The sequence below is a fragment of the Myxine glutinosa genome, chromosome 8 (genome assembly GCF_964187855.1).
Source record: "Myxine glutinosa chromosome 8, kmMyxGlut1.1, whole genome shotgun sequence".
NCBI classification, from domain to species: domain Eukaryota; kingdom Metazoa; phylum Chordata; class Myxini; order Myxiniformes; family Myxinidae; genus Myxine; species Myxine glutinosa.
Genome location: NC_136268.1, coordinates 13,434,099 through 13,453,006, shown reverse-complemented (window position 1 = coordinate 13,453,006; position 18,908 = coordinate 13,434,099). Strand labels below are relative to the sequence as shown.

The window sequence follows — 18,908 nt, the reverse complement described above, 5'->3', positions numbered from 1 at the left end:
CGGATGCAGGTCAGGGGAGGGGAGGGGTAGGGTAATATGAGGAAGAGGAGGGGAGGTAGGGAGAGCTGTTGATAGTGTGTCAGAGATTTCAGAAAAGCTAGGAGAAAGGGAAGGAGGAGGAGGAGGAGGAGGACAAAAGGCTTGATGGTGATTGGATGAGGCACAATGAGGTGTTGTTTGAGGGGGGGAAGAGCGAGGAAGAAGGTTGGAGGAGATGGAGGTCAGAGTTGGAAGGGAGAGGAAGCGCGGAGGATGCTTTGAGGAGAGGAGTGGTGATAGGGTAGAATTTGGAGAAAAAAGGAGGGTGGGAAGATTTGAAGGGGAGCGGGGAGGCAGGAGTTTTGAAATTGAGGAGTGAGGAGGGGATTTAGGAGGGGAGGCGTGAGGGGGAAGTTTTGGAGGAGAGGGGCAAGGGGGGAGATTTGAAAGGGATGGGTAAGGGGGGAGTTTAGGAGGGGAAGGATGAATTTGAATTTCCGAAAGTGTTGGATGATTAATGGAAAACGATCATTTATTGCAAAATGAGTTTCTTGTGATTTTCGAGTCAGAGATCCGTTTGAAAACGTTGGACGGGTGGAATGCAGGTGAGCTTAGGGAATGTAGGAAGGAAGAACTGCAAGATTGAATTTTTATTTGAAATGAAGAGATTGGTGAGCAAATCGAAAACAACCTTTTAAAGAAGAAGAAGAAAATGTTGTTATCATATGCAACAATAAAACACTTCAGGGGAAAATTTAAACATTTTAAAACTAAACCGTGAAAACTATCTGGGGAAATTCCCTAAATGAGGGCATGAAGGATTCCTCAGGTGGATTAATGATTCCAGCATGGGTTCACAAGCAGGAATCGAAGAATAGGAGATTGACAGCCAGGAGAGCAGAGAACGAAGGAACAGGGAGGTGTATACGCAAATGTGTTTGTCCCGGAGGAGAGGCCTACTTTTTAAATTCTTCGTTAATATTTTTTTGAAGGTTAGGTGAAAATGGATCAGAGGAAGAAGGATAAAGTTGAAGAAGTATGGTGAGAACTGGAATTAGAAAGGTGTCGGCTGGAGAGGGTTGAGTTATGAAGGAAGGAGAGAAAAAAAACGGGTGGGGCGAAATATGTGGTCGAAGAATGAACGAACACGGGGAGAGAAGGAATTTATTTATTTATTTATTTATTTAATTTTTTGGAGGGGGGGGGGGGGGTTAAGACTTCAAACAAAGTGTAAGCTGTTCGGAGAAGTATGGGATGAAAAAAAGACTGAAAAAACAGTGAGAGAGCGAAAGTAAATGGACCACAAACGACCGCCGAGAGGAGACAACAAAGCCTCGAGGCTTGGAAATCCAGGCCTGAAAAACGCGGCAGGAACCAACCGATGATTATACACAGGTATGCACGATTTACACTGAGATAGAACTAGAAACACACAGTAGGCACTCACACCGTAAAATAAAAATACATTTTTGACAAAAATACAAATGGGAAAATTTCTTAACTTTCGTAACGTGGAGAGCTTGGAAAAACCCACAACCTCGCCGGCAAAACCGAAAACGGAAGCATTATCATCAGTGCTCGCAGTTCGTTTTTTTTGTGCCTGTACTGTCAGATGAATTAAACAACCTTAAATCCAAGCTTGACAAACACCTTGCGTCATAATACAACCCCCTTAACTCAGAACACGATGTGATCATAAAAGTTTTTCAAGACATGCACACGGATGTTTGCCTTAAACCTGCAAGATGGGCAAACACTGTGCACTCTTATTAATGATACACACCTTAACTCAGAGCACAATGTTATGGTAGAAGTTTTGCAATTCAGGTACATGAGTGATTTTCAATTACTTTACTCATGTTGTCTTTTCATTATATGAGGCATCATGAAATCCAAACATAGTGGGTTTCATTTACATAGATGATAAAATTATTCTCAGGAAATGTTCATTTCCTCCACAAACCCATGAATGTTTGATGAACATAATCTATATTATAATAGGCGAAGGTGATTCTGTCTGTCTGTCTGTCTGTCTGTCTGTCCGAGGTGTGGCTTACTCCGTTTGCAGAGTAGCTCCACCCATAGCTCCACCCATTCTTGGAGAGGCCTCATGTAAACAAATATCCACCATTTTATTAACTCGAATAGCTTTGAGGCCTGTTTAGTTAGGCCCGCGCTGTCTTTCTCTCTCACACAGGTTTATTTCAACTCAAATTCGATATATCATTTCATTTTTAACAGTCGCTAACATAGTTTTAGACTCGGTTGAAAAAAAACGGGAATAAAATCCGATGAAAGTTTCCGTTTTTAGAACGAAATGAATTCTCAAAGGCCTGTAACATAAAGCCCATTCATTGAGTCACCCTCACGATTTTATATCGAATTCACCATCTGATTTAATTTTTATCGATGGTTTTAGACTCGATGTCAGAAATAATTGAGAACATTCACGCACACACGGGAAAATGCAGAGATATATATTTTTAAATCACGCCATGATGATACACAAAAATACACCGCCTAAAATAACAGTCGGGGAAAATGTCGACATATTTTAAAAATTCGCTTTTTCTTTTCCGTTAAGATGTATTACTTTTCCATTTGATGACAGTCGTCACAAAAACGTCAACAATGATGCCGATGTGGCGGACACGAAAGCACTGACGTGGTGACATCACCCCGCACACCAAGTGGGGGTGGGCCACGCCCGGGAGAGAGGCGTGGCCTCACGATATACACGGGGCGCGCAGCCCTGAGCAGCTCAGTGTTACAGTGAACTCTTGAATAAAGACTCTTAAAAATTACCGCGTTGTCCGCTTCCTCCTTGCTTACAGGCAGCGCGCGTAACACCGCGCTTTACTGGTGACCTCGACGTTGGATCTGCCGTAGCGATCCTTCCAAACACGACGCCATTGCCATGGCCAACAACGCGATGTCGATTAAACTTCCCGAATTTTGGGAGGCCCAGGCCGAAGTTTGGTTCGTCCAAGCCGAAGCCCAGTTTCAGCTTCGGCGCCTCACCGGCGACGACACACGCTACTGCCACGTCGTCGCCTCCCTCGGGCCCGGCACGGCCGCTCGACTTGTGTCCGTCCTTCGCCACGCACCGGACGGCCACAAGTACGAGGCACTCAAGTGGGCCACAAGTACGAGGCTCCGAGCCACGTTCGGCCTCACGGAGGACGTATGGGCCGACCGCCTCCTGGATCTCCCTGAGCTCGGCGACACACGCCCGTCGGTCCGAATGGACCATATGCTGTCGCTGTTGGGCGACGAAGCCCCTGGTTCTCTATTCCGGGCACTTTTCCGTCGCCAACTTCCAGCACAGGTACGCCTCGCGTTGGCCGGGACCGTGCTAACGGAACACCGAGCATTGGCCGCCGAGGCGGACAGGTACTTTGCGGCTTCGGACATGCGGGCGAGAGTCGGTGCGGTCGTCGCGGACCTCGAGGCTGATGCTGCTGCCTACCTCGTGGATCCCGAGGCTGATGCTGATTCACAGCATCAGCTTACACAGCATACGCAGCATGCTGATACGCACCTCGTGGCCGCCGCCACGCCCCGCCCACCGCCGCGGCGAAAACCGCCACCGCGGGGAAAGCCGCCGGCTCCACCGGCCTGGCGGAGCCAGCCGCACTCCTCCAGCTCCACCACCTGGTGCTGGTTCCACGCCAAGTTCGGCCACGAGGCTCGACAGTGTCATCCGCCATGCTCCTTCAACAGGTCGGGAAACGCCCGGGCCGGCGCTCGATAGTGGCAATGAGCGCTGGCCGTTCAAGCAGCCTGCTGTTCATAACGGACACCTTATCCGGGCGCCGTTACCTGTGCGACACAGGAGCGCAGGTGAGTGTCGTTCCTGCCGGTACGTCGGACAAGCACGCCGCGGGCGGGGGCCCCGCGCTGCTTGCCGTGAACGGGACGCCTATCCGTACGTACGGAAAACGCTGCCTCTCTCTGCGGTTTGAAGGGCAGGTTTTCCGATGGTCGTTCGTCACCGCCGACGTGCCCATGGCATTGCTTGGCGCGGACTTCCTGTGCGCCAATGGGCTCCTGGTCGACGTAAAGCACAGACGTCTTGTCCAGGCCGAGACGTTCAGCTCGCTCGCTTGTGCGCTGCCCAGCTCGTCGAGCAGCTCACTGAGCGGCTCACCGAGCAGCTTGCCAAGCGGCCTGCTGAACGGTTCGGTTCCGGCCACGTTAATCTGTACGCTTCCGGCAGCGGACAAATTCACCCACCTCCTCGCCGGCTTCCCGGCCCTCACGCGGCCCACCTTCTTGGCGGGGGCGATCAAGCACGGGGTGGCCCATCACATCCCCACCGTCGGGCCACCGGTCTACGCCCGGGCACGCCGCCTCAAGCCGACGAAGCTGGCGGTAGCAAAAGCGGAGTTCGCTACCCTGGAGCGACTCGGCATCGTTCGGCGCTCGGAGAGTGCTTGGGCGTCGCCGCTGCACATCGTGCCGAAGCCCGGCGGGGGATGGCGACCGTGCGGGGACTATCGCCGTGTCAATGACGCCACCACCCCCGACCGCTACCCCGTCCCCCACATTCAGGACTTTTCCGCCCGTTTGGCGGGCATGTCCTTCTTCTCGAAGGTGGACCTCATACGCGGCTACCATCAGGTCCCCGTCAGGCCGGAGGACGTCCCGAAGACGGCGGTCATCACGCCGTTCGGAATCTTCGAATTCCTGCGGATGCCCTTCGGTCTGAAGAATGCGGCTCAGGCGTTCCAGCGGCTGATGGACAGCGTCCTGCGCGACTTGGATTTTGTATACGTCTACCTGGACGATATCCTCGTCGCCAGCGCGTCCCGCGAAGAGCACCAACACCACCTCCGCACGCTCTTCGAACGCTTGGGCCAGCATGGCCTGATTGTGAACCCCGCAAAGTGCCGGTTCGGCGTCGCCGAAATCGATTTTCTGGGGCACCGCGTCACCAGGCACGGAGCCGTCCCCCTGCCGGCCAAGGTGGAGGCGGTGAAGAGGTTTCCGCGCCCCCGCACGATCAGGGGGCTGCAGGAGTTCCTGGGCATGGTGAACTTTTACCATCGGTTCCTGCCCCGTATCGCCCAGCTCCTGCGCCCCCTGCACGAAGCTCTCCGAGGTAAGCCGGGCAAAGGCGACGTTACCTGGCCCGAGCAGATGGACGCGGCGTTCACGGGCGTGAAGCTCGCCTTGGCTAACGCCACCATGCTCGTGCACCCGGCGCCCGATGCACCGATCGCCCTCACCACCGACGCCTCGGACTACGCGGTGGGTGCGGTGCACGAGCAATGGGTGCGTGGAGCTTGGCAACCGCTGGCATTCTTTAGCCGGCAGCTTCGCCCGCCCGAACGCCGTTACAGTACCTTCGACCGCGAGTTGCTCGGGCTTCACTTGGCGGTCAGGCACTTCCGCCATCTGCTCGAGGGCCGTGCGTTCACGGCCTTCGTCGACCACAAGCCGCTGGTCTTCGCGATGGGCAAGGTCACCGAGCCGTGGTCGGCCCGGCAGCAGCGTCACCTCTCGGCTGTGTCCGAGTGCACGACGGACATCCGGCACGTCACGGGGAAGGACAACCCGGTGGCGGATTGCCTTTCCCGGTCCGTCGCCCATGCAGTCCACCTCGGCATTGACTATGCCCGGATGGCAGCGGACCAGGCCGCTGACCCCGACGTCCAGGCCTTGCGGACCGCCGTCATGGGCCTCCGCGTCACCGAGGTGCCGTTCGACGGCGCGGGCACGGCTCTCTTGTGCGACGTCTCCCTCGGGCGGCCTCGCCCCATCGTGCCCGCGGGCTGGCAGCGCCAAGTGTTTGATGCCATCCACGGCCTGTCCCACCCGGGCGCGAGGGCCTCCCAAAGGTTGATCGCCGACAAATTCGTCTGGCATGGCCTCCGGAAGGCCGTCCGCGGCTGGGCCAGGACGTGCCTCGCGTGCCAGCGCGCCAAGGTGCACCGGCACACCCAGGCCCCGTTGGCCCCGTTTACGGTGCCGGAACGCCGGTTTGACCATGTCCACGTGGACCTGGTGGGACCTCTGCCCCCCTCGCGGGGTTTCACCCACGTCCTCACCATGGTGGACCGCACCACCCGGTGGCCGGAGGCCGTGCCCTTGGCGTCGATGACGGCGGCGGACGTCGCGCAAGCGTTCATCGCCACCTGGGTCGCCCGGTTCAGTGCCCCCTCAGACATCTCGTCCGACCGCGGCCCCCAGTTCACCTCGGAGCTCTGGGGGGCGGTCGCGCGGGGGCTCGGGGTCCAGCTGCACCGAACCACGGCCTACCACCCCCAGGCTAACGGCCTGTGCGAGCTATTCCACCGCTCATTGAAGCCCGCGCTCCGGGCCACCCTCCGCGATGGCGGCTGGGTCGACAGGCTCCCCTGGGTCCTGCTGGGCCTCCGGACGGCGCCCAAGGATGACCTGCGTGCATCCGCGGCGGAGTTGGTCTTCGGGCAACCGCTGCGGGTGCCGGGCGAGTTCCTCCCCGACTCCACGGCACCATGGTCCGCGGCACATCAGCGCTCCGCTCTGCAGGAGACCGCCCAGAGGTTCGCCCCGGTGCCAACGGCACACCACGGGCACCCACCGACGCACGTCGCCCCGGAGCTTCGCATGGCGGCATACGTCTTCGTCCGCCACGATGCCCACCGGACACCACTGCGGCCCCCGTACGACAGGCCTTTCCGCGTGCTGGAGACCGGGGTGAAGCACTTCACCCTGGACATCGGCGGTACTCCTGACCGCGTTTCTGTGGACCGCCTCAAGCCGGCCCACCTCAACGTTGACCACCCACCGCCAGTGGCCCGGCCCCCGCTTCGGGGCCGCCCCCCTGCGGGCGGTCCCCCGGCACTGCCTAGCCCTGCCGCCACGCCACCCCCCGGTCCTGCACCCATCCCAGGGGCAGCCGGAGGCATCCCAGATGGCATCCCTGCATCCCAGACGCCGCCAGTCGCCAGAGGGCGCTTCGGCCGGGTCATCCGTTTGCCCCGCAAACTGACCCTTCAGGTGCGCGGGGATTCTGGGTGGGGGGGGGGGGGGGGGCGTGTGGCGGACACGAAAGCACTGGTGTGGTGACATCACCCCGCACACCAAGTGGGGATGGGCCACGCCCGAGAGAGAGGCGTGGCCTCAGGATATACACGGGGCGCGCAGCCCGGAGAGACCAGTGCTGCAGTTTGAGTTCTTTTAATAAAGACTCTTTTGTTATGAACCGCGTTGTCCGCTTGATCTTTTCGTAAGCCTTAGCGCGTGCAGCACCGCGCTTCATGTGTGTATATATATATATATATATAATATATAATATATATATATATATATATATATATATATATATATTTATATATATATATATATATATATATATATATATTGTTACGGATCGCGGTTTAGATGTTATGATGGGCCGAGCGGATGGTCCACCGCGACCGTTACAGGATCCCCGATTGGCCCGACTCCCCCAACGTTGACCAGATCGCACCACAGATATTCAATTTGGAAACCTCTAAAGCGACCGAAAGAGAAGGAAAAGAGAAGAAGACAGAGTACGGAGGAAGAACAGATTTATTATACACACCCAAGCAAAAAGAAGGAGCGACCAAAGTTATTTACAAGCAATGGATGGAAGAAGCAGTCACACAGTGAATCGTTAGCTTATACTATTCAATTTACTTAACCCCAGGACAACGATTAGGACAGACGACGTTCACACTTACACGGGGGATATTGCAGGCAGGAATGGCGGAGGTGGGTTGCTGGAGAGGGAGGCAGGGTCAGGTCCCTGCAACCGGCAGGGCTGGAGGTAGCAGCTCCCAATTCTTCGCGTTTTTGGCGGGAAAACCCTCGGTCGCGTCGACGCTGCTGATGCTGTGGACGTCACGCGCTGGCTCGGTCACACCTGCTCCTCTCCTTCTGGTGGAGCCGTCTCCCTCCTCTCAGCGCGTCTCTCCAAAGCTTGTTTCCTCTCCAAGTACCTCTCCTTTTTGGTTTGGAGCGTCTCTCATCTCACAGCTCACAGCTCAGCTCACAGCTCATCTCTCATGTCATCTCCTATGGCATCTCTCGAAGCAGTCCCTTCCAGTCGCTTTTATTACTCGGGGCGGAATCAAGCCGCCGGCTGCGAGGGCACGCCTACCGGGTCGCTAACCGCGGTGCTGGTTGGCTGTTAGGGCTGTCCGATTCCTCCTTTGATCATGACGACGTGCCACGCCTGTGAGTTGGCGGCTCCTACCCCCCTCTTCTCCGTGATGAGCACATGGGCAATGGCGGCTTGCGGGATTGAACACCACTCGCACCGCTTTTGAAAGGAACTTTGGAGAGCGGAGATGATTGGGGAAATTGAAAGGGGCCTACGCTTATTTCGTTTGATACAATGCAGAGTCAATCTAGTGGGAAACACATATTTAGCCTACATAGAATAAGGAAATAAACTATTTAAAAAGATATATCGTGGCCTGTGTGTAAGTTTCATGGAATTAACTAGGAGGACGGCTGCGACCATTATTTACATTACGAGGGTGTTACACACAACAAAACCATACTTTTCACATTCGTTACACTTTCTCCAAAATTGTTACACTTCTCAAAACCGTTACCCTTCTCAAAACCGTTACACTTCTCAAATTCGTTACAATATATATATATATGTATGTGTCTGCATGTATACATGTGTATATATATATATATATATATATATATATGTATATATATATATATATATATATATATATATATATATATATATATATATATATATATATATATATGTGTGTGTGAATGAATGATCGTTTTAAGGCAATTTTCCCCGCTAGAGCAGGGGTTAGCCTTGCGGGCCCCATGACAGTCATGGTTCCCTGTTTTGGGGCAATGTTTTTATGGCCGGATGCCCTTCCTGACGCCAACCCTTGGTCACGCTCTTAGGATGCGCAGGGATACGGTGTACCTATTCTAAATCGGGGTACACACCGTGATCATTCATCCCAGCAAGCTGGTACTCAATTTGCCGACCTCGTAAGGATGACAGGCTGAGTCAACCCCCTGGCGTTAATTCAGCGATCGACCGGGATTCGAACCCAGGATCCGAGGATCCCCAAGCCGGCACCCTAACCGCTAAGCCATCACCAGGCGTGCGTGTGTGTGTGTGTGTGTGTGTGTGTGTGTGTGTGTGTGTGTGTGTGTGTGTGTGTGTGTGTGTGTGTGTGTGTGTGTGTGTGTGTGTGTGTGTGTGTGTGTGTGTGTGTGAATAAGAGAGAGACAAAATTGTGAGGAACAGAAATGAAAAAACGAGATGTGTATGTGTGTGTACACGTGTGTGGATGTATGTGTGTGTATATATGTGTGTGGGTGTACGTGTGTGTGTGGATGTATGTGTGTATATATATGTGTGTGGGTGTACGTGTGTTTGTGTGTGTATATGTGTGTATGGGTGTGCACGCACATGCATTCACATGTTATCAGAAGTAAATACATTGTGCAGATTACATCATTTGTGCATCTGATAAATTGCCAGTAACCATTTTGTGAAACTGAATGTGCAGGTGCAGCATAGATGCATAGATGCATACAGTTAGTTAGATCTAACTCAATATGTCGAAATGTCACACACGTCCATGCCCGTGGGATTCCCACGGGTGACCCCACTAGTCTTATTATAATAGAGCAAACGTATGTCGTTTGTATGTCGTTATGTTGCTATGTATGTATGTTTATATGCGACGGAAACGTCTTCTTCTTCAAATAAAATTACCACCCTCTGAATTAACCCTCTTAATTGCATAAAGACTGCTGAGACCCCTCAGACCTTTGATGACCCTTTAATTCCCCCAAGACCCTTCAGACCACCAAGGGCCCCAAAGACCCAAAATACCCTTCAAGGCCCTGAGGCTCAAAAAGCTCCTGAATACCGAAAGACCTAAAACACCCCGAAGACCCAAAACACCTTGAACACCCAAAACACCCTGAAGACCCAAAACACCCCGAAGACCCAAAACACCCCGAAGACCCAAAACACCCAAAATACCCAAAAGACCCCGAAGACCCAAAACACCCCGAATACCCAAAATGCCCCCGAATACCCAAAACACCCGGAAGACCAAAAAGACCGAGACTAAAAAGATCCCGAAGACCCAAAAGACCCTGAAGACCAAAAATACCCCGAAGACCAAAAATACCCAAAAGACCCCGAAGACCCTTAAAGACCAAGAAGAACCAAAAGAACCTTAACACCCAAAAGCCCCTGAAGACCCCAATGACCCAAAAGACACCGAAGACCCTTAAGACCCAAAAGCCTCTGAAGACACCAAAGACCCAAAAGACCCTGAAGACCCAAAACACCTCAAAGACCCAAAATACCCTTAAAGGTCTGGAGGATCCAAAAGACCCTGAAGACCCAAATGTCCTTGAAGACCCAAAACACCATTAAACCCAAAAGACACCGAAATGGTCAAAGATGCCCACCCCTCTGAAACGACGTGTGGTGAGGCGCGCTGAGCGTGCCGAGTCACACTAGTAACAATAATAATAATAACTTGTTTTTATTAGGTTTAATGTATTTATTATTTTGTGATGGAAACAGGCAATTGGAGGAAACATCATGACTGCAAGTCCTTTATCTGACCTGAACCCTCTATTGCTGGCCAGCCGGACTTCCCTGACCTTCTCCTCCATTGGTGATTCACCTGAGTGATGCCCCAATATAGTGATTGTAAAATACCTGTTTGTACACATTGTCAAGGCTTGTGTAAGAGGTAGATCAAGGCACAACAGAACAAAAGGAACAGTAGAAATATGGGGGAGTAACAGCAGGGTTGAGGGACAAAATAGAGAGAGGCTTGAACAAATAAGGGATGTGGGAGGAATTATGGGAGGATGCATGGGGTGGACAAGATGGATACAGAAGGAAACTCTCAGGTAGGAAAACCTGGAAAATAAAGAGGATGATCTAAGATGGTGGTAAACAGGTGTCTTGAATGCCTGAAGCGAAGATTGAGATTGAAAGGAATGTGGAAGTTGTGATTCCACAGGTCGGAAAAAGAGGAACAAATGAATGCAGATAAAAGATAATTAATGGGGTGGATAATGAAAGAAGGTTTGGTCAGGATGGAGATTAAGTTGATGTCAATGAGTGAAATGCATTTTTAATATCAGAAACTTTACATTTGTGCTTGGTATCTTTCTTTTACTTTAGATGGATCAAGAACTCTCCAAATGACTCAGGATTTCTTCACTAGTTACCGCTCAACTGCAACCAAAGATAACGAAGTCCTCATCTCAATACACATCCCATACTCTCGTGAGGTAACTTCGATATAGGCCAAAGATAACGAAGTCCTCATCTCAATACACATCCCGTACTCTCGCGAGGTAACTTAGACCGAGGCCAAAGATAACGAAGTCCTCATCTCTATACACATCCCGTACTCTCGCGAGGTAACTTATATATAGGCCAAAGATAACGAAGTCCTCATCTCCATGCACAGCCCATACTCTCATGAGGTAACTTAGACCGAGGCCAAAGATAACGAAGTCCTCATCTCCATGCACATCCCATACTCTCGCGAGGTAACTTATATATAGGCCAAAGATAACGAAGTCCGTATCTCAATACACATCCCGTACTCTCGCGAGGTAACTTGGATCTAGGCCAAAGATAATGAAGTCCGTATCTCAATACACATCCCATACTCTCGTGAGGTAACCTAGACCTAGGCCAAAGATAACGAAGTCCTTATCTCTATACACATCCCGTACTCTCGTGAGGTAACTTAGACCGAGGCCAAAGATAACGAAGTCCTCATCTCCATGCACATCCTGTACTCTCGTGAGGTAACTTAGATATAGGCCAAAGATAACGAAGTCCGTATCTCAATACACATCCCATACTCTCGTGAGGTAACTTGGATATAGGCCAAAGATAACGAAGTCATCATCTCAATACACATCCCGTACTCTCACGAGGTAACTTAGATATAGGCCAAAGATAACGAAGTCCATATCTCAATACACATCCCATACTCTCGCGAGGTAACTTGGATATAGGCCAAAGATAACGAAGTCCGTATCTCAATACACATCCCGTACTCTCGCGAGGTAACTTGGATATAGGCCAAAGATAACGAAGTCCGTATCTCAATACACATCCCGTACTCTCGCGAGGTAACTTGGATATAGGCCAAAGATAACGAAGTCCTCATCTCAATACACATCCCGTACTCTCGCGAGGTAACTTGGATATAGGCCAAAGATAACGAAGTCCTCATCTCAATACACATCCCATAAAAACGCTCACCAAATCCACCCATAACTTTGCCCTCAACATCGACGGTTTCCCAGTATCCACCTCCCCTCACATCCGGAATCTTGGCATCATCTTTGACCAAACCCTCTCCTTCGACAAATACACTAAACAGATCACAAAGACAGCCTTCTTTTACCTGAAAAACATCGCCCGTCTCCGTCCATCCCTCTCCTCCACGGCTGCAGAAACCCTCATCCACGCCTTCATCACTTCCCGTCTGGACTACTGCAACAGTCTCCTCTATGGTTCACCCTCAACAATCACCAATAAACTCCAATACATTCAGAACTCCGCTGCCCGTCTACTCACCCATTCCCGGACCCGTGACCACATCACCCCCGTCCTTTACAAGCTTCACTGGCTCCCCATCCCCCAGAGAATCCAGTACAAAAGCCTCCTCTTGACCTACAAAGCCCTCCATAACCTGGCCCCATCCGACCTGGCTGACCTCCTCTCCAGACACACTCCCACCCGAAACCTCCGCTCTGCTGGTACCAACCAAATGACCCCCCCCCCCCCCCATCCGGACCAAATTCAGATCCTGGGGGGACAGGGCCTTCTCCATCGCTGCTCCCACCCTCTGGAACTCACTACCTCACACCATCAGAGACTCCTCCTCACTCACCACATTCAAAACATCACTCAAGACCCACCTGTTCAACTCTGCATTCAACATTTAACCCACAGCATTTAACCCCTGACTATCTCTTCTCCTTCTCCCTCCTTTTGCTTTGATTATAATTTACCTATTGATTTTTGTCTTTTTGCACTTGTTTTTGGTACTCTGTCAAAGCGTCTTTGGGCTTCTTGAAAAGCGCTATATAAAATAAATGTATTATTATTATTATTATACTCTCGCGAAGTAACTTATATATAGGCCAAAGATAACGAAGTCCATATCTCAATACACATCCCATACTCTCGCGAGGTAACTTGGATATAGGCCAAAGATAACGAAGTCCTCATCTCAATACACATCCCATACTCTCGCGAGGTAACTTATATATAGGCCAAAGATAACGAAGTCCATATCTCAATACACATCCCATACTCTCGCGAGGTAACTTGGATATAGGCCAAAGATAACGAAGTCCTCATCTCAATACACATCCCGTACTCTCGCGAGGTAACTTATATATAGGCCAAAGATAACGAAGTCCGTATCTCAATACACATCCCATACTCTCGCGAGGTAACTTGGATATAAGTCAAAGATAACGAAGTCCTCATCTCAATACACATCCCATACTCTCGCGAGGTAACTTATATATAGGCCAAAGATAACGAAGTCCATATCTCAATACACATCCCATACTCTCGCGAGGTAACTTGGATATAGGCCAAAGATAACGAAGTCCTCATCTCAATACACATCCCGTACTCTCGCGAGGTAACTTAGATATAGGCCAAAGATAACGAAGTCCATATCTCAATACACATCCCATACTCTCGTGAGGTAACATATATAGGCCAAAGATAACGAAGTCCGTATCTCAATACACATCCTGTACTCTCGCGAGGTAACTTAGATATAGGCCAAAGATAACGAAGTCCATATCTCAATACACATCCCATACTCTCGCGAGGTAACATATATAGGCCAAAGATAACGAAGTCCGTATCTCAATACACATCCTGTACTCTCGCGAGGTAACTTAGATATAGGCCAAAGATAACGAAGTCCATATCTCAATACACATCCCATACTCTCGTGAGGTAACATATATAGGCCAAAGATAACGAAGTCCGTATCTCAATACACATCCTGTACTCTCGCGAGGTAACTTAGACCAGAACCCAAGTTATAAGCAACTGATGTTGTCTCTCTTCTACTTTTCTTTCTTTTCTGCCTCATTCCCTCTCTCATCTGTCCTTTAATCTTTCCTGTGACCTTTAATTATGAACAGTTGTAACGGTGTGTTGACATCTAATGTGGGTGGAAGCACATACATACATGGATTAATTCACATCCAATTATATTTTCCAGTTTAGTCAGATTTTTAACGCATTTTGCTGTTACGATGCAAATAGTTGAGAAGTGCGTTCATTATCGATGTATTCACCTGCAGATAACATGTTCCTGTGTTGTCCCAGCTGGAGTTTTTGATGATCACCTGCAGATAGCATGTTCCTGTGTTGTCCCAGCTGGAGTTTTTGATGATCACCTGCAGATAGCATGTTCCTGTGTTGTCCCAGCTGGAGTTTTTGATGATCACCTGCAGATAACATGTTCCTGTGTTGTCCCAGCTGGAGTTTTTGATGATCACCTGCAGATACCATCTTCCTGTGTTGTCCCAGCTGGAGTTTTTGATGATAACCTGCAGATAACATGTTCCTGTGTTGTCCCAGCTGGAGTTTTTGATGATAACCTGCAGATAACATGTTCCTGTGTTGTCCCAGCTGGAGTTTTTGATGATCACCTGCAGATACCATGTTCCTGTGTTGTCCCAGCTGGAGTTTTTGATGATCACCTGCAGATAACATGTTCCTGTGTTGTCCCAGCTGAAGTTTTTGATGATCAACTGCAGATAACATTCTCCTGTGTTGTCCCAGCTGAAGTTTTTGATGATCACCTGCAGATAACATGTTCCTGTGTTGTCCCAACTGGAGTTTTTGATGATCACCTGCAGATACCACGTTCCTGTGTTGTCCCAGCTGGAGTTTTTGATGATCACCTGCAGATAACATGTTCCTGTGTTGTCCCAGCTGGAGTTTTTGATGATCACCTGCAGATAACATGTTCCTGTGTTGTCCCAACTGGAGTTTTTGATGATCACCTGCAGATACCACGTTCCTGTGTTGTCCCAGCTGGAGGTTTTGATGATCACCTGCAGATAACATGTTCCTGTGTTGTCCCAGCTGGAGTTTTTGATGATCACCTGCAGATACCATGTTCCTGTGTTGTCCCAGCTGGAGGTTTTGATGATCACCTGCAGATAACATGTTCCTGTGTTGTCCTAGCTGGAGTTTTTGATGATAACCTGCAGATAACATGTTCCTGTGTTGTCCCAGCTGGAGTTTTTGATGATCACCTGCAGATAACATGTTCCTGTGTTGTCCCAACTAGAGTTTTTGATGATCACCTGCAGATAACATGTTCCTGTGTTGGCCCTTCTGGAGTTTTTGATGATCACCTGCAGATAACATGTTCCTGTGTTGGCCCTTCTGGAGTTTTTGATGATCACCTGCAGATAACATGTTCCTGTGTTGTCCCTTCTGGAGTTTTTGATGATCACCTGCAGATAACATGTTCCTGTGTTGTCCCAGCTGGAGTTTTTGATGATCACCTGCAGATAACATGTTCCTGTGTTGTCCCAGCTGGAGTTTTTGATGATCACCTGCAGATAACATGTTCCTGTGTTGTCCCAGCTGGAGTTTTTGATGATCACCTGCAGATAACATGTTCCTGTGTTGTCCCTTCTGGAGTTTTTGATGATCACCTGCAGATAACATGTTCCTGTGTTGTCCCAGCTGGAGTTTTTGATGATCACCTGCAGATAACATGTTCCTGTGTTGTCCCAGCTGGAGTTTTTGATGGCATTCAAGCAAGGACAGCGCAGAGAGGACGACATGGCTATAGTGAACGCTGCCATGCGGGCGAGGTTCTGTCTTGAGACAAGCCGGGTAACAGAACTGGAAATGGCTTTTGGAGGGATGGGAAATCGGACTCTCACTGCAGCAAGAACAACCAGCTTACTTAATGGAAAGTGAGTATGCCTTTATGTACTCAAGTGTCTTGTCATCTTTGTTTATAAAATTGATTTTGTCTGTTTCAGTTTGTGATTTACTAAACAGTAAATACATCTTTGAACGAATTGATGAATGTGGAGATTCAAGGGGAATTTCAAGTACTAGGGCATGCCCGTACTATATATATGCCCGTACTATATATCTATCTAAAATTATATCCCCCCCCCCTCTATTTACATGAAATGGTTTGGTTCATTCGCAACGCCAAAGCGAACGGCGAACGGCTTGCGAGTACAGTGACAATCCCCCCCCTCTATTTACATGAATGGTTTGGTCCATTCGCAACGACCACAGAACCCCCCCCTCATGCAATGGTTTGGTCCAAAGCGAACGGCTTCCGGAGTTTGGTAAAGCAATCGCCATCGCGTGCACAAACGCGCAGGAAAGCGAATGAATCGCAAATTCGTTTTTATTAGTGATACGAATTGAATTGGGAGAAATTGGGAGATGAATGAATTGGGAGAAATAATGCGCATAAGAAATCGAATTACGTACCGTAATGGCGGTCAGCTCGTAACGCGCTCAGCTCCGCTCGTCTCACATCGGCCACGCCTACGCAACAAAGCGTTCTGTGATTGGATGCCGGAAAGCGTGCTGCCGGACAGTCGTCACTGTCCGGAAGTTCGCAAATCGCAGTTAGGATGAATCGTTTTAATTTAATCGCAGTTTGAATTCGTTTTAAAACATAGTTTAACGGCAACATAGTTTTCCAACGTGAAATAAATGAATACGCTGTCAAATGTGCCGTCCGAGGCAGAGTCTGATCGCCACGTTCGGCACACGTGATAGCTCGCTGCTCTCTGATTGGTTGAAGCGTTTTTTGGACATATCTCGGTAAGTAATTGTCCGATTAATATGAAACCTTGAAAAGGCACATCCTCGGGTCCCCAGCAATATACCTGGCAAGTTTCAAGTATATCGGACCCGTGGTTGTCGAGAAACAGCGGTCACAGACAAACACACAGACAGACACACACACAGAGATTACTGGAATTATAGATAGATGACATTACTTCCCAGTAGGAATGACCTGATTGACAATACAAAATACAATACAAATCAAGTATGACAATTTCTTCTTCTGCTCTTTCACTCCCTCTCTCTATTCTCTTCACCCTCTCTTTTGCTCAAGGTCATCTGCCATAATCTTGGAAATCGGCAAACATCACCGCTTTACACAAAAAGGTGCAAAAACAGATCCTTGCAACTACAGACCAATCAGCCTTCTCCCAATTATCAGCAAAGTCATGGAATCCATCTTAGCTTCGGATATCAAAGCTTTCCTCTTCTCCAATGGCTTGATCTCTGATCATCAATTTGGTTTCAGACCAGGTCATTCTACTCTGGACATGTTGCTTCTGCTGTCTCATCATTGGATGGTGGTCCTCAATGCCAAACAGGAAATCAGAGCTGTCTCCCTTGACATATCACGTGCCTTCGATACGGTCTGGCACCCCACTCTGCTCAACAAACTCTCCTCCTATGGTATCCATGGAAATCTCCACACATGGCTTGCGGACTTCCTCTCTGGTCGTCGTCAACGTGTGGCCCTGAATAGATTTCTCTCATCTCCCCTTCCTGTTCAGGTGGGAGTTCCCCAAGGCAGTGTTCTGGGCCCTGTGCTTTTTCTGGTCTTCATCAATGATCTCTCTGACTCTCTGGAAAATCCTCTCTATCTCTTTGCTGATGAATCCACTCTCTGCATTCCTCTTCTCCAATGGCTTGATCTCGGATCATCAATTTGGATTCAGACCAGGTCATTCTACTCTGGACATGCTGCTTCTGCTGTATCAACAATGCTCTGCCGCTCCATACCTCATCCCTCCGATCGGCAGTCTGCAGCCTCCGCACTCTGTGTAGACCTGGACAAAATCACTGACTGGTCAAGCAAGTGGAACATGTCTTTCAATCCTGATAAATCTCACACTCTTGCTATGTCTCTCGAAAAAGATCGTCTGGAAAACCCTCCCATCTACTTTCTGAACAGTCCTCTCCAAGAAGTTCCGTCACTCAAGCTTTTGGGTCTCACTATCTGCCATGATCTTTCCTGGGAAAACCACATTTCCAAACTGGCCTCCAAAGTCAGTCACCGACTGGGCATGGGCATCCTCCTTCGTGCGAAGTCCTTCCTTGACACACCTGAGCTCCTCACCACATACAAGGCTTTCATCCGCAGCTCAATGGAATACTTCTCTCCCCTCTGGGCTGGTGCTCCTGCCTCACACCTATCTCGGCTTCACGCTGTTGAAACCAAAGCGTTCAGAATCATTGGAATCTCCCGCGATGAAGCTAACTCCGAGGGCCTTTCACTCACTCACTGCAGGCAGGTAGGTGGTCTTTCTGTCTTCTACCGACTCCTCTCCGGCCTTGCTCCCCCATCTCTGTCTGTGCTATGCCCCCCAAATATTCCGACAGGTCGCACAATATCTGCCAGCAACCCTCTTATGGTTAAACTGCCAAAATCAAGGCTCTCTGCTCACCTTCACTCTTTCATTCCTGTTTTCTCCCGCCTCTGGAACAAACTCCCTCACTATATTCAATCCCACTCCTCCCTCCAGGTCTTTAAAACAGCTGTTCACCACCATCTCTTGTCTTCCCCCATCCAAAACCTTGATCTTTTCTACCCCCGTTAATTCACCCCAGATCCACTTTTTTGAAATTCCGACTTCTTTCCTGGAAGTCCTAGCAGTGTCCATGTGTTTTATACCTCTCGCACCCTCCCCCCCCCCCCACCTCCTTCCCGTGCCTCCTCCCTCCAAACCCTCCCTCTCCCACAGATCTCACGATGTTCCTGCTCTCAAATGTTGTAGTTGTGTGCTTCCCTCTCTCTCTCCCCATCTTGTCGCCCACTCCCTTTTTCTTATGTTTTATGTGTCAGTCTGTCTTTTTGTGGTTAATGTTAGCT

At 49.8% G+C, this 18,908-nt stretch overlaps 1 protein-coding gene across 1 annotated transcript in view; it reads left to right on the top strand.

Moving 5' to 3' along the window:
* LOC137432197 (xanthine dehydrogenase/oxidase-like) overlaps positions 1-18,908 on the top strand; it is a 289,186-nt gene that overhangs the window by 150,936 nt on the left and 119,342 nt on the right. The window contains exons 13-15 of the mRNA XM_078782947.1: positions 10,532-10,625; positions 11,144-11,253; positions 15,776-15,960. Coding sequence (XP_078639073.1) covers positions 10,532-10,625; positions 11,144-11,253; positions 15,776-15,960 — 389 coding nt within the window. The remainder of the gene's footprint in view (positions 1-10,531; positions 10,626-11,143; positions 11,254-15,775; positions 15,961-18,908) is intronic.